The 14,429-nt window shown below is 57.4% G+C and overlaps 1 protein-coding gene across 4 annotated transcripts; it reads right to left on the reverse strand.

Moving 5' to 3' along the window:
- Positions 1-3,558: 3,558 nt before the first annotated feature.
- Positions 3,559-9,323, reverse strand: SLC25A45 (solute carrier family 25 member 45). 4 transcript variants are annotated; one of them, XM_044259662.1, is made up of 6 exons: positions 9,217-9,323; positions 8,235-8,275; positions 7,954-8,025; positions 7,477-7,662; positions 5,010-5,268; positions 3,559-4,859 (listed from the first exon to the last, which is right to left on the reverse strand). In XM_044259662.1, the coding sequence occupies exons 1-6, from the start codon at positions 9,251-9,253 to the stop codon at positions 4,591-4,593; spliced, it is 864 nt and encodes a 287-aa protein (XP_044115597.1). In that variant the 5' UTR covers positions 9,254-9,323; the 3' UTR covers positions 3,559-4,590. The 4 variants fall into 4 exon arrangements, with proteins under 4 accessions (XP_044115597.1, XP_044115596.1, XP_044115595.1 ...); XM_044259661.1 differs by having other exon boundaries at positions 8,235-8,278; XM_044259660.1 differs by lacking the exon at positions 8,235-8,275 and having other exon boundaries at positions 7,954-8,234.
- Positions 9,324-14,429: the final 5,106 nt, after the last annotated feature.

Consider the following 14,429-nt stretch of genomic DNA (forward strand, 5'->3'; position numbering starts at 1 on the left):
GATTACATGAGAGCACAAGCTAGTGGTTCTCAGACTGTGGCCCATGCTGGCAGCATCAGTAGGAACTTAGGAAAGCATAAATTCTTGGAGTCTCCTCAAACCCACTGATTCAGAAACCCCAGCATGGGACCCAGTAGTCTGTATTTGAACAAGTCCCCCAGGTGATTCTAAACACTGGCATAAGCCAAAGGAACTTGACCTAGACAGTGGGACTGAGGAAAGTTTTCCTAAAGAAGTGGTGATGGCAGCAGAAGGGTGAGTGGGAGGTGCACAGCCAGTGAGAACTGTACATGAAAATGTCCTGTGGTGAGAGGGAACGTGGTTGTTTAAGGAACCAAGAGAAGGCGAATGTCTTGAACCTTGAAGGTTGTAGAAGGAGTTTGTCCTGATTCCTCAGAGCAATGGAAAGCCATCAAGGGGAATAAGGAGAGTAGGAAGAAGTTGAGTAGTTTGTCCAGCTTCAGGACAGGACTGGGGCTGTGGTTTCAGGACTGAGAAAGAGAGAGTGAGTCCTAGAAAACTTTAGGGGCAGGGTTGGCAGGAGCTGGGGACTCCTTTGATGTGGGAGGAGGGGAGCTTCTCTGAGACCTCTGGCCTGAGGACATTTCTGGGCCACAGAGCACTGCAGGAGGAGCAGGCTGGAGGGGGAACGTGGCAATTTGGGATGCTCAAGAATGCGTGAGCAGGGGCGCCTGGGTGGCTCAGTGGGTTAAGCCGCTGCCTTCGGCTCAGGTCATGATCTCAGGGTCCTGGGATCGGGTCCCGCATCGGGCTCTCTGCTCTGCAGGGAGCCTGCTTCCTCCTTTCTCTCTCTCTCTGCCTGCCTCTCTGCCTACTTGTAATCTCTCTCTGTCAAATAAATAAATAAAATCTTTAAAAAAAAAAAAAAAAGAATGTGTGAGCAGAGACAGCCAGCAGTGTGGACCTAGGGCTCGGGACAGTAGTCAGGCTGGAAACACCACAGAAGCACATTCGAAAACCGCATCCCCATGGCTCAGCTGTCGAGTAAGTGTGGGAGAAGTGAATTAAGCCAGAAGCGTCCCACAGTGTGTCATTTCTCCCTGTGCGCATGGAGTCCACGCCAGTTAGCTTCTTCTAATGTCTCCTACTGTGATCACTGCTGTAAAAGCAAGTGTCACGTTTGACATCGTGGAAACCAACGAGATGCTATTTACGTTTGTCCAAGTCACGGGCTGCTTATACGCAAGGCTCGGACACCAGCCCCATTGTCAACCTCAAAGCAGGTGCATTTGCTGTTTGGTTCTTAGGGATTCCTTCTATCTCCGTGAGCTCTCAAAAAGAATGATGACCTCTAACAACATGGTAATTCCTTGAGGAATTTTTTTTTTAAGATTTTATTTATTTACTGGACAGATCACAAGTAGGCAGAGAGGCAGGCAGAGAGAGAGAGGAGGAAGCAGGCTCCCTGCTGAGCAGAGAGCTCAATGCCAGGACCCTGGGATCATGACCTGAGCCAAAGGCAGAGGCTTTAACCTACTGAGCCACCCAGGCACCCCTCCTTGAGGAATTTAAACATGAATATTAGGAGACTCTGCTCATGTAAAAACACGTGGCTTTTAAAAATACCCTTGGCCATAGGGCGCCTGGGTGGTTCGATTGGTTAAGCGTTTGACTCTCAATCTCAGCTCAGCACTTTCTCTTTTTTTTTTTTAACTTTATTTTATTTGAGAAAGAGAGAGAGTGAGCGAGAGACAGAGAGAGAGCACAAGCAAGGGGAGCAGCAGAGGGGGAAGCAGACTCCCCGCTAAGCAGGAGGTCAATGTGGGGCTCGATCCCAGGACCCTGGGATCATGACCTAGAGCCAAAGGCAGAGACAGTTAACCGAATGAGCCACCCAGTGCCCCTCTACTCAGGTCTTGAGCTCAGGGTCGTGAGTTCAAGCCCCGCGCTGGGCTCCATGCTGGGTGTGGAGCCTAGTTTTTTTAAAAAAAAAAAAGAAAGAAAGAAAATCCTTGTTCATTTCCTGCCTGATCTTTGTCTTTCCACCCTCTTTTTTTTTTTTTTTTTTTAAGATTTTATTTATTTAACAGAGAGATCACAAGTAGGCAGAGAGGCAGGCAGAGAGAGAGAGGGGGAAGCAGGATCCCCGCCAAGGAGAGAGCCCGATGCGGGGCTTGGTCCCAGGACCCTGAGATCATGACCTGAGCTTAAGGCAGAGGCTTAACCCACTGAGCCACCCAGGCGCCCCTCCACCCACCTTTCTAACACTCTTGTGCCCCTTCCTGGGTCTCTGAAAGAGGAGTGACTTGCTTTCTCGCTGATCTCAGCTCTGTTCTAGCCGCTGGGCTAGACACCATTGTCCCTTGTCCGTCATCACCCTCGACCGGGCAGCGGAAGGAGCGGCCCAGTGGGAGGCCTGCCTTCTCTCTGGTTGTGAGTGAGAAGCTAGAGGAGAGGAGCTCCAGCCCGTGATGCATGACAAGCTACAGAGGACCACCCTGACCGCCTGCTCCCTTCCTGCCCATTATAAGCCCATTTCCCAGGCACCCACTGCCCCCTGCCCCATGCCCCCAACAACTGTCAGACTACCACTGCTGCGTCCAGCCCCAAAGGCCTGGCCCCGCGGCGGAGCTGGACAGCCACTGGAGCTCACAGACTGACCCGACATCAGGGGAAACTAAGGCACAGAAAGGGCAGTGAGTGGCTGAGACAGACCCCGTTTTTCCATCCCAGAAGCACAGACTCCCTGAGTCTGGGCAGGAGGGGAGGCCTCCGGCGCTGGGAGTTCAGCTCATGTCTGCTGGACTGACGACTCCCTCAGTGTAAAAGGCCGTGCTCCCTGGCACCCAGGCTCCTGGCCAATGGGATGCCTCCTGCCTCCCCAGTGGGGCCTTCGGGGGTCAACACTTTGGGCCAAGAGTGAGGCATCTCCTCGAAGCCAAGAGACGAGCAGTTCGCGCACGTTACACATTTCTCGAGCCAAAGTCCAAGCACGGGCCGCTGAGCTCTGGGGGAGGTGAGGAAGTGGAGATGGCCCCGGGGCCCCGAGCCCTGAGGCTACAATGTGACAGCTGAGGAAGGCAGGGGTGGGGGGCAGCTGGGGAGCCACCCGCCATCCGCAGCCCAGGATTCAGTGAAGGAGACCTAATGCCATTAAGCCGAGCCCCCGTGAGCTTGAACTTTGGTGGGTGACGGTCTCAGGCCCCAGGAAGCACAGAGCAGCCAAGTAACTGGGCTCTGGGGCTGGAGGCTCGGATGTGCCCAGGCGGGGTGTGAGGCATTCTGGCTGTGTGACCTCGGACAAGTTAAACACTGTCTCTGAGCTGAGACTGATGATTGTTATAATGTTGTGAACTGTGATAATATGGTGATGGGTTTTGTTGTGGTTTTTTTTTTTTTAAGTAATCTCTGCTCGCAGTGTGGGGCTCAAACTTCCAACCTCAAGATCACCAGTCTCATGTTCCACCGAAAGAGCCGGCCAGGTGCCCCTATTGTGATGGTTTGGAGAGGGAGCCCCCAGTCAATGGCAAGAATTCTGGGCATTCAAGTCACCATAAGGTGGGCCCGGGTGGATCTCAGACCAGATCGAGACATTAGTGGGTACAACCTCTGCTCAGCTTTATTGCCAATCAAGCAAACCTTCTTGTCATTGTCACTTAGCAGTGGAGACAAGTAAAGAAAATAAGCGCCATCAAGGAGGGTGAGACGGGAGACAACCCGGGAGGAGTGGCTCCTGACTTCTGGGACCACTCCGAGAGGGGCCATGCAGGCAAAACCTAAGATGGGGGGGACGAAGGAAGCAGGTGTGGTGGCCGGAGTGGGGGAACAGATCCGAAGTCTGACCCCTGATCTCTAGGAGCTCCCTGTGTCATGGGGCCAGGTTGAGGAGCCAATCAGAAACCCGGGGCTGTGATAGAGGCATGTGGTGGGATGTGGGAGGGATCGGGGGCGGGGCGAGGGTTGGGGAATAAAGGAGGGGGTAGGGGGTGGTATGAAAACCCCACAGCCAGTGGGGAGCGAGGGGGAACTCCCTTGCCTGTCAGGAAGGACTCTGGCAGACAGTGCTCTGCCTGGGCCAAGGAGCGGGCTTAGCCAAGGGGCGTGCTGCCCTCTGCTGGCCAGGAGGGATCAAGGGCCACCCAAGCCTCCAGGGAGGAGAGGGCCCAGGAGGTGGGGGCTTTTCCCCACAGGCCTAGGGAGCCACTGAAGGGTCCTGGACCAGCAGGGGAGAGAAGGCTGCTCTCCAGTTTGGGGGAGCAGGTGGGGGCTGGGTGAGGATGCGGTGCTGGAATCCAGGGGGTCATTAGCGCCCAGGAGAGCCAGCCCCGAGAGCTCTCTGAGGGGTGAAGTCACAGGTCGGGCCAAATGTCACCGGCACCAGGGGCCACTGAGAGTGTTTCACAGCCCTGGGGAGCACGGGACCCAAGGCAAGTGGTGCTGGGAGCCTGAAGCCAGCCCTAGGGTCCGGAGTCCAGGAGCCCGAGGCCCGGCCCTCCGCCGCTGCCTGCCCATCAGGAAAGGCCCGGCCTCTCCAATTGGAGAAGCAAGCGGGCGCGCTCCCCGTGACCTCGCACCTGGGCGGTGGGGCGGGGGTCTGGCGGGGGAGCTGGGGACACTACGTGGCCACGCTCAGCCCCACCAGCGCAGGAGGTACTCGTAGCTGAGGAAGGTGACGGCGTTGACCGGAAAGGCGCGGGCGCTGTTGATCGTCAGCCCCCGGAAGAAGACCCCCAGGCCTTCCTGCCGGACACTGCTCGCCATGCAGTCCAGCACCCCCCGGTACACCCTGTGCTTCAGCCCCGCCATCTGCATCCGGGACTTGATCACGTCCAAGGGGGTGGCCACCGCCCAGGAGACGATGCCTGCGAAGCCCCCTGCCACCAACACCGAGGCTGAGCCTGGGGCAGAGGAAGCCCAGGTAGGTGTCAGACCAAGGAGAAGAGACCCCGCCACCCAGTCCCTGGGGTCCCTCCCCATCCTCCGCGGCCAAGGCCAGCACCCCTCCCCCACTCCGCTACGTCCGCCTCCCACTCACGCAGTCCACTTACTGGGGCTCTGTCCTTCTGGTGTGGACTGGCGGCAAAGCCACTCGTAGGTGACAAAATAGATGCCCAATGTCGGGGTGTCCCTCAGCATCAGGGCCCAGGCTCCCCGGAAGAGGCCCCGGGGCCCCTCCTCCTGGCAGATGGAGACTGCGCAGTGCACGGGTCCCCGGTACCGGGGCGGGGGGCTGCCCGGCCGCGCCCTCGGCTCTGTCTGGTTTTGTAGCCGGACTTTGATGAGGTCAAAAGGGGCCAAGCAGTAGACCTGGAGGAAGGGAAGCACCGAGAGCCTGGGTGGGGCTCCGAGCGAGGAGGATCCTAACAAGAGGATGGAGGAGTAGGGCCGCGTCTGCCCATCGGACTGCCACTCCCGCTGCCGGCAGGGCTGGGCACAGGCCGGGCGCCACCCTTAGCATTGGCCCCGGACAGCCGGCGGCGGCCATCTCCTCGGACAACGGCACCGAACTTGCCTGGCACATGCTCAGAGACAATCCTGGATTGTTTCTCCAAGAGCAGGGGGAGGCTTCTAGCCTCCCAAAAGCTGGGGGGGGGGGTAGCTGGCACCTGCAGTGATGGGGTCTGAAGGAAGCATTCAGTCTGGGTCCCAGACAGGTCTGACCCCTCCCCAGACTAAAGGAGGTCACTTCCGGCCTGAAGAATTAATTCCTAGATTCTTCCTCCCCGTAATTCCCCCGGGACACCTCTCAGAGGCCCCAGAGGGGGTCAAGCGTTGAGCCAGTCTTTCCTGCCTCCTGCAAACCCCCAACCACTAGGGTCCCAACAGAAGCTGGGGGATGGTGGGTTCTGTGGGTCCTAGGACTCTCATCACCTGGCAGAGGCAGACGGGACAAACATTTGGGGCACTGTTAGCACTTCTGGGTGGATATGGAGGGAAGCTGGGGCTGGGGGCTAATGTGAGGGTCAAGGATGCAGTAGGTCAAGGTCAGCTGTTAAAGTCCAGATGAGAGGTGCCTGGGTGGCTCAGGGGGTTAAAGCCGCTGCCTTCGGTTCAGGTCATGGTTTCAGGGTCCTGGGATCAAGTCCCGCATCGGGCTCTCTGCTTATTGGGGAGCCTGCCTCCCCCCCTCTCTCTGCCTGCTGCTCTGCCTACTTGTAATCTCTCTCTCTCTGTGTCAAATAAATAAATAAAAATCTTTTTAAAAATTAAAAAAAAAAATAAAGTCCAGATGAGATCTGAGGTCAGGTTGAAGTTAGCATGTCATGAGGGGTTTCTGTGGGTTTTGTTTCTTTCGTGGAAAGTACATGAGCTTAGTTCCTTAGCCCTGGAAGCCGGCTCTGGCAGCAATGTTCCGACAATGGCAGACCAACTTTGCTTACTTCCTCCCGTGCAGGAAGGTAGACTGGGCTCCCTCCCTCTAAGGCGGGACCCTGATGTCATCCTTTCAGAGCCTGTGGGCAATGCCAAGCTCAGGGTTTCTCCAGGGGATACACCCCTGAGTCCTGGGCTCCTGACAGTGCGGAAATGGCTGAGCCAAAGGTAGAGTAGGGAGTAGGGGCAGGTTAGGGCCCCTCTGCTCCCCATCCCAGGCCACACTAAAATCTAGTTTCTACTCCAAGACCCTGGGAAGCTGAATCATGGGCTTGGTGGCAAACTGGGTTCCTGTTGGACCTTGAACCCGGCCCCCATCCATGAGCCTACAGTCCCCAGTTCTGCTATCCGTTCGGCTTTACAAGAGCTGGAGAGGAGGGCGACTTAGGAGCTGGGCCTGGCTGGGTCAGCCGCTAGCGTGAGTCTCACTTCTCTTCCTTGTCTTGGTGGCGTGCTGGTTCTCAGGGCTTGGGAAATATGCAGGCATGTGCTCCGCACATGAAGGGACAGAAGGAAAGCCAGGACCTGCGTGTAGCTCATGAATCATTAATTCACTGGCGTGAGCCACCTAATTCTGTCCTTTATCCTTGGTCTCTGCCCCAGAAAGTGTGTTAGGGGCATGAGGGCAGGTGCCGAATAGATGGTGACCTCAGGCGCCTCAGTCTGGGGTGTGGGGTAGAGTCAGGCACAGGTCCCTCTGCTTCTATGCTCACACCCCGCAATCAGCTGCCCCTGCCCCCGTGTCTGGAGGCCCCTCTTTCCTCGACCCCACCAATCGAAAGCCCAATCCTTAAATGCTGAGAACAAAGACCAAAACTAGATGATGGGAGCTCTTTAATGATTAATACCCAGGCCTCTCCCAGCGAGATCTATGGACTGGGGCCTTGTTGAAGCTTCAGGCAAAAGGGCTGAGCGGGGCATGGGCTGGAGGAGGGCTGCCAGACCCACGCCAGCACTGGAGGAGCTGGGCTCGGGGCTCGGGCAAGACTATCAGTTCTCCAGGGCAATGGATCCCCCGGGAGAGAGGTCTTCCCACAGCACTGAGCCAGCAGACTGCTCTGGAGGTACGTGTGTGTGCGCTCACACCTGCGTGTGCGTGCTTGCAAGCACCTGTGTGTACGTGCCCCCTCCCCTCCCTCTCACCTGCACGAAGCCTCCCGTGCAGCCAGCGAGGAAGACATGCGCGTAGCTGGGAGGCTGGGCCCGCCGCTCCTGGTGGGAAGTCGCTGTGAGCGCCAGCAGCGTGTTGCTGTAGACCCCGAACAGCACGGAGTTGACCACGGCTATGCTTGCAATGGGGAAGCTCATTCCCTTGAAAAAGCCCAGAAGCTGTAGAAAGACAAGGCGACCTTAGGGCCGAGTGGGGGGAAGGGGGGCTCCTCTTTGCCCTTCTCACTCTGACAGGGTCCCCTCTGGCCAGAAACCAGTCCTGAGTCCTGCCGAAGGGAAGCTGAGGCTGGCTGAGGCTGGGGACAGTCTTGGGGCACAGCCAGCTCCCGGAAACCCCCAGCTTTGGTCTCCTCTCTTTCAGGGGCAGAGCCCCACTGGGGGAGAAGAAAGCTGCTGCCGACCACCCAGAGGCCTCCCCCTGCCAAAGCCCCAGAGAAGCAAGACACCCACCGACTCATGGCGGTAAGTCTTAACCACGCAGTCGAAGATGCCCCGGTATGTGGTCTGGGTCTGCAGCCGCACCTGCGTGAGGAGGACAGAGCAGGCAGCCCAGAAGGGATGGGCAGGGACGGCTCCAGCCTCCGGCTCCTCCCGCTCTGCCCGGCAGGATACCAGCAGCGCAGAACTGATAGGAAATCTCCCCATCAGCCGGGCCCTGCTCTGGAGGCATGGTGACATCTGGTTCCGGTGACAGCCTTCATTCCTGAGCTGCCTCCCCTCGACTGACTCACCTTTACCGTGTCAAAAGGGTGTCCCAGGACCAAGCCCAGAGCTCCTGCATGATAAGGAGATGCTATGAGGGGGGCCCCTTGCACCTGGCCGAGGAGAGGGGAGCTCGGGCAGGAGAAGATGGGGCCAGGCCTTCCGGCCAGACTCCAAAGAACTCCCACAGGCCCCCTTGCCTCCTCCTCCACTCCAAGCTCTGGGCTAGGGAGGTGTGGGGACCAGGGGACAATGCCGTTCCCAGAGGACACCCAGGCAGAAGGGAGGAGCCCGCCACAGACGCCGGGTCCTCACAGTGTCCAACACTGACCGTCCTACTTGCTTATCTAACTGTGGGGCCATGGGACGGATTCTCCAGGGCTCCCACGTCCCTGCCAGCCTGATCCCTTTCTCCCTTCCACTCACGCCTGCTGTGGAGTACGGGGCCTTGGTTCAGACTCGCAGTACGGAGCTGGGGGCCCAACGGCGTCTTGCTGCCCCCCAGGGAGAAGAGCCCAGCCCCCAGGCCACCTCCCCACATTCCGATCTTGCCTCCCAGAGCAGATGCTGGCCCTGGATTCTTGGGTCAGGTCACAGCCCCCGGAGGCAGGTTCGGAATGTCCCTCTCTTTCTGCTGAGGGACACCCAGAAGCCGGGCTGGGCCCTCGACACAGCTGGCCTCGGCGCCGGAAACTAGGGCAGAGGCCCAGAGGGGAAGGCAGGACAGCTGCAGGGGTCAACAGCCACAGGGTGGGCCTAGAGAGTGGGGTTCTCGGTGAAGGTCTGCAGGTGTGTCTGGGAGAGGGCTGACCGTGGCCCTGGAGGTGAGGGCCGCGTAGCTTAGAGACCCGCACCTTCTTCCCCGCGCCCCCGAGGCAGCTGCCAGGAGGCTCTGGGAGCTGGTCCCCTGGCTCCAAAGCCACCAAGACATTGGTCTCTGTTCCTTCTATGTCCCCTGGCAGTGACCGACCACTAGGGGGGCATGTAGCAGAAGGAAGAAAAACGTCTCACCAGAGATCCATCCGGCTACAAACTCCTCCACGGGCATTGTCCGGCAGGGGCGGGAACCCGTGGCTCCAGACAGGAGACACTAGGGAGCGTCTGGCCGTCCCTGATCTCCCTCCCCGTCGCCCGCCCAATAACCTCCCACTAATGTTTAACTCGGCCGGGAGGGTGAGCGGTGGCCCAGTGCCCAGACCTCCGCACCGGGAGGGGAGGAAGCCACCTTGGGTGGCCCTGACGGTGGAGAAGGCCTGTGCGGAGTGTGAAATCTCAGAGCAGGGATCGTGGCAGGTGGCCCGCCCCCTGCCGGCCCACGATGGCCTTGCAGCCTTGCTGCGGGACCAGGCGAGGCAGCCAGGCCCCAGCCTCCGGGGCTGCCCCAGCCCGAAAGGCTTTAATGAGCCTGTCCAGGGCAAGGCCCTGCCTGCCCGGCCTGGCCTGGCCAGCCCAACACCCTGGGACTGGTGGCCAGGCCGGCAGAGATGGAGCAGGGCCACCTTGGGGCAGGTCCAGCTCGGTCCCAGTGCCCTGGGAACCCCAGAGCGGACAGACTCCCTAGCCTGAAGCCCTACCTTCTCCCAGGGGGGTGTGCAGCTTCCCCGGCTCCCTTGTGTGAGTCATACACAGCCTCCTTCGTGCACAGCCTTCTCTTCTCCGGGCCTCCCTCCCAGGGGGCAAGCTGGGGATTCGGGGGTTATCAAGGGTGGCTGGTATCTCAGCGCTGGGGTTACGAAAGCCCATTTTTCTTTGGACGACAATCTAAAGTGACACGCAGGGAGGCCTGCATCCGTCTCTCCTCCTCTCTGTTTCCTTCCTTCCAACCCTCCCTGCGGCCAGTACACCAAGCACGTTCTAGCACGCTTCAGATTCCGCTCCCCCGCCGGCTTCTTACAAGCTGGGTCTGCTTAAACACGTTCACTCCTCGCTGTTTTTGTTTTTGTTTTTTTAATTTTTTTTAAGGATTTTATTTATTTATTTGAAAGAGAGAGATCACAAGTAGGCAGAGAGGCAGGCAGTGAGAGAGAGGAGGAAGCAGGTTCTCCACTAAGCAGAGAGCCTGATGCGGGGTTCGATCCTAGGACCCTGAGATCATGACCTGAGCTGAAGGCAGAGGATTAACCCACTGAGCCACCCAGGCGCCCCATATTTTTGTTTTTTTAAAAGATTTTATTTATTTATTTGACAAAGAGAGCGAGATGACAAGTAGGCAGAGAGGCAGACAGAGAGAGAGGGGGAAGCAGGCTCCCTGCTGAGCAGAGAGCCCGATGCGGGGCTCAATTCCAGGACCCTGAGATCATGACCTGAGCCGAAGGCAGAGGCTTCATCCACTGAGTCATCCAGGCGCCCATCGCTGTTGTTTTGAAAGCGATATTTTACATCACTTAAAAATTCGTTGCATCTCTTTACCAATCAGATGATGGCTCACGCCTTGTGTTTCCCACCTTGCCTGGTACCTTTATTTTTCCTGCTCCCATCCTCTCTCTCTGCCTAAGGCGGGGGGGGCAGCAGAGGCTTCCATGTCATCCAGACTGGGGTTCCCGTCTCGGCTGATCTGTGGCAAGGCCCGTGCTTCCTGAAGCTCTGTCTCCCATGTCCTTTGGGATGCTCTGGAGGTCATCCAAGGGGGGCTTCCAGGGTGGGGCGGGGTTGGGGTGGTGGTGGTCACGTTCAGGATCACGGCTCCATGACATTTCAGTTATTCTTGGGCAGCAGGGCGAGGGAGACCAACAGGGCAGTCCCGCGGACTTGGAGGTAGGACACGGATGGACGTGGATGCACACGGTGGGGATCAGGGCAGAGGGCGGAGCATCAGGGCAGACCCGGGGACATGGACAACCCAAGTGCTGAGGTCGCTGCCAAGCATGAGTGTCTGACACGAACAGACTTTACAGGGTGGGGGGTGCTGATGTAACGTATTGTTCACATCCCCGGCCACGGGATATTGTCAGATCCTATTCGTAGGTCTGCTGAGAAGTGGGGCCGGGGCGGGGTCCCCTTTTCAGGGCACACAGATCCAAGGCGCAGGCATCACCACCCATAGAAATCCATGAAGTCTCCAAATGTGGGTGTCAAATTTTGGAGTCCCCCTTGCCTCCTCCCTCTGTCTCACACCTCCCCACGATCTCATAAGGAAACTGTTAATATTGCCTTCAAAGCAGGACCCAAATCCCTCCATTCCTCTCCTATTCCTCTGCTAGCGCCCTGCCCCAAAGCCACCAAGGCCTCCGCTTGGTCTCCTGCCTGGCCTCCCCGCCTCCTCCCCTACCCACTTCCAGTCTGTTCTCCACCTAGTAGCCAAAAGGATTCAGCTGAAATTTAAGTCAGACCGTGTCTGCGCTTTGCTCCATACCTTGCAAGGGTCCCTTCCTGCTCAGACTGAAAACGGAAGTCCTTCCTAGGCTCTAGGACGCCTCAGCGTTCAGCCCCACATTCCTTCGACCTTATCTCTGGCCATGCCCTGGTTACTCTGTCCCAGCCTCCCGGGCCTCCTTCTCTTCATCCAACAGGCTCTTGCCTCCAGGCCTTTGGCACCGTCTGTTCCCTCTCCCTGGTGGCCTGGTCTAGCCTGGACTCAGACTTATCACCTGCCGGCACTCCTGGTGCCCCTGCCCTGGCTCTTCCTCTTCATTCTTCCACAGCACCCGTGACTGTCTGATGCAACAAGTAATTGACTTGTTGTCTGTCTGGGCTGGGACCTCTGGCTGTTTGTTCACTGATGTTATCCCGAAGGCTCAGCACAGCATGTAGCAGAAGACAGGTGCTTAATACATATTTGGCACAAGAATGAAGGAGTGAACGGTGAGGGGCGGGGAACAGCATTAGTGGGCAGCCCCTCAGCCCGCCCTGGGTCTCCATTTCTCTTGCCCCATCTCCAAAGGGCCCCAAAGAATGTGAAGTCCTAACAGTATCCCTACCTGCCTCTCCAGATCATGCAACTCTTTGTTCCCTGTCAGATACCCAAGGACCAGTCCCACTCACCCTTCTGCTTTCCCGCTGTGGCCAAAGTAGAACCCACTCACCGCTACTTCCTCACGGGTAGACGGGTTTTAGGAAGAAGGGCTCATCTCTGATGTCCTCCACCTAGAGCTGCCTGGGGCTCCTTGGGCTGCCCCAGTGCCCTTCCTTGCTGAGGGCTGGGCTGCTGTCCTCAGTCCGCTGGTTGCTCTCTCCCAAGTGGGCAATCGCTTCTGTGGCCCTTGGCCGGTGGGGGGGATCTTTTCCTGCTTATGAAAGCAGGAAACCAGCCCAGCTGATTGCGGAGTCTCAGGCCACTTGGCTCTAAAGGCCTGGCGACCCTCACATCAGAATGGGCCCCGCTCTCTTCTCCCATCCCCCCCCCCAGCTCAAGGCAGACCCACGACCCCTCCCTGGAGCCTTGCCAAAGGGCAGCCCCAGCCCTGGCTGGACTCTTCTCCTTGAAATCCAACCAGGCCCGTCTTCTGCCTGGCCAGGCAGAGCTCTGACCTCATCCCACTCTAGCTCACAACCCCCCAAAACTCCTCATCACCTGTCAAACCCACCACACACAAACCCCCGCCCCCAGGTGCCACCCCATCTTCCAGCCTCGCCTGCTGTGCTCTGACTGCCCCGGGCTTCCCTGGGGTCCTCACCACGCTCCCACAGTTCCCGCAACTGGGAATGCCTTCGGGAATCCCTTCAGTGCCCTCCTTCCCCGCACTGGACCTGTTCCAGGCTCCTTACCGCACCGCACACACTGCCAGACGTCGGCTTTGTGGTTTGCCTTTTCCATCCTGTTTTCTCGACTACGCACCTCCTGGTGTGATACAAGAATTAAAGCACTTAGAAAGGAGTCTAGTGCACTGTACCCACGCCACGAACAGCAGCTACTGTTACTCTCACTTCTACCCACAGGGGCCCCATGGATGACCTGAGGAAACGGAAGGTTCTGGCACTCGGTAGGGCTCCGGAAGTAAGGACCCATCTCTGCTTGCTTAAAGTTTTCCATAGCGTTGAAGGCAATTCTGTCATCGTATGTAGTTGCAAATGCATGTTTCTCAGGGCACCTGTGTGGCGCAGTCAGGTAAGCAACTGGCTCTTGGTTTTGGCTCAGGTCATGATCTCAGGGTCCTGGGATCGAGTCCTGCATCCACGCTCAGGGTGAAGTCTGCTTGAGGTTCTCTCTCTTCCTCCTGCTTTGTTCCTCCCACTCATTCTGCGTCTTTCTTTCTCTCGAATAAATAAATAAAATCTTTAAAAGAAATTACTTGGGGGCACCTGGGTGGCTCAGTGGGTTAAGCCTCTGCCTTCGGCTCAGGTCATGATCTCAGGGTCCTGGGATTGAGCCCCACATCGGGCTCTCTGCTTAGCAGGGAGCCTCTATCTCTGCCTGCTGCTCTGTCTACTTGTGATCTCTCTCTCTCTCTCTCTCTCTCTCAAATAAACAAATAAAATCTTTTGAAAAAATAAATAAAAGAAAAAATAAATAAAAGAAATTACTGAAAGAAAAGAAATATGCATCTCTCCTGGGCTTACTTCTTCCCCCTCTCTACCTCTAATTAAACCATAATTGAGCTTGCTGAGGGCAAGGCAGTGCCTCACCTCCTGCCCTAGCCCAGACCCCACACCCAGTAAGCACTCAGTGACACTGAACTGTGCTCCCACTGTGAACTGGCTGGATAAGGGAGCCCACCAAGCCATCATGTCCTGGTCTGAGGGTCTCAGAGCTTAGAACCTCAAAAGAGTTGCTTGTTTGTTGTTGTTGTTGTTGTTGTTTTGAGAGAGAGAAAGAGAGAGAGTGTGGGGGGGCACACAAGCCCAGGGATCTGCAAGGGAGAGGGAGAAGCAGACTCCCTCCACCCTGCTGAGCAGGGAGCCCAATGTGGGGCTTGATCCCAGGACTCTGGGATCATGACCTGAGCCAAAGGCAGGCACTTAACCGGCTGAGCCCCCCAGGCGCCCCCTGGAGGAGATGCTGATTATTGCTCACTCTTCTCTCCAGCTCCCATCGAACTTTCTTGAGTCCTTAGTTCAGGCAAGGAAGACATGTTGCAATGGGTTCAAGTGTGGGGTAGCGTGGATCCTGGAGGGCAGGGAAAGAGCTGTTTATACTAAGAAAACTTGGGTTGGGTTAGGAGATGGGGCTGCCTTCCAATGCTGGGGAAAGAGGGCAGGGTGAGCCCACTCCCCCTTTTGCTCTGCACCCCCATCCCTGGTCATCCAGCCCATTGTTGTGGCTAGAATGACTTCTGGTTCTTCTGGCT

The sequence above is a fragment of the Neovison vison genome, chromosome 7, assembly GCF_020171115.1.
Source record: "Neovison vison isolate M4711 chromosome 7, ASM_NN_V1, whole genome shotgun sequence".
Classification (NCBI taxonomy): Eukaryota; Metazoa; Chordata; class Mammalia; order Carnivora; family Mustelidae; genus Neogale; species Neogale vison.

Coding starts and splice junctions, on each gene's coding strand:
- SLC25A45 (XM_044259660.1), bottom strand. CDS start 9,253: ATGCCCGTGGAGGAGTTTGTAGCCGGATGGATCTCTG. Junction 8,235..9,216: donor TGTAGCCGGATGGATCTCTG/GTGAGACGTTTT, acceptor GACACGGTAAAG/GTGAGTCAGTCGAGGGGAGG. Junction 4,860..5,009: donor ACCAGAAGGACAGAGCCCCA/GTAAGTGGACTG, acceptor CCTCTGCCCCAG/GCTCAGCCTCGGTGTTGGTG.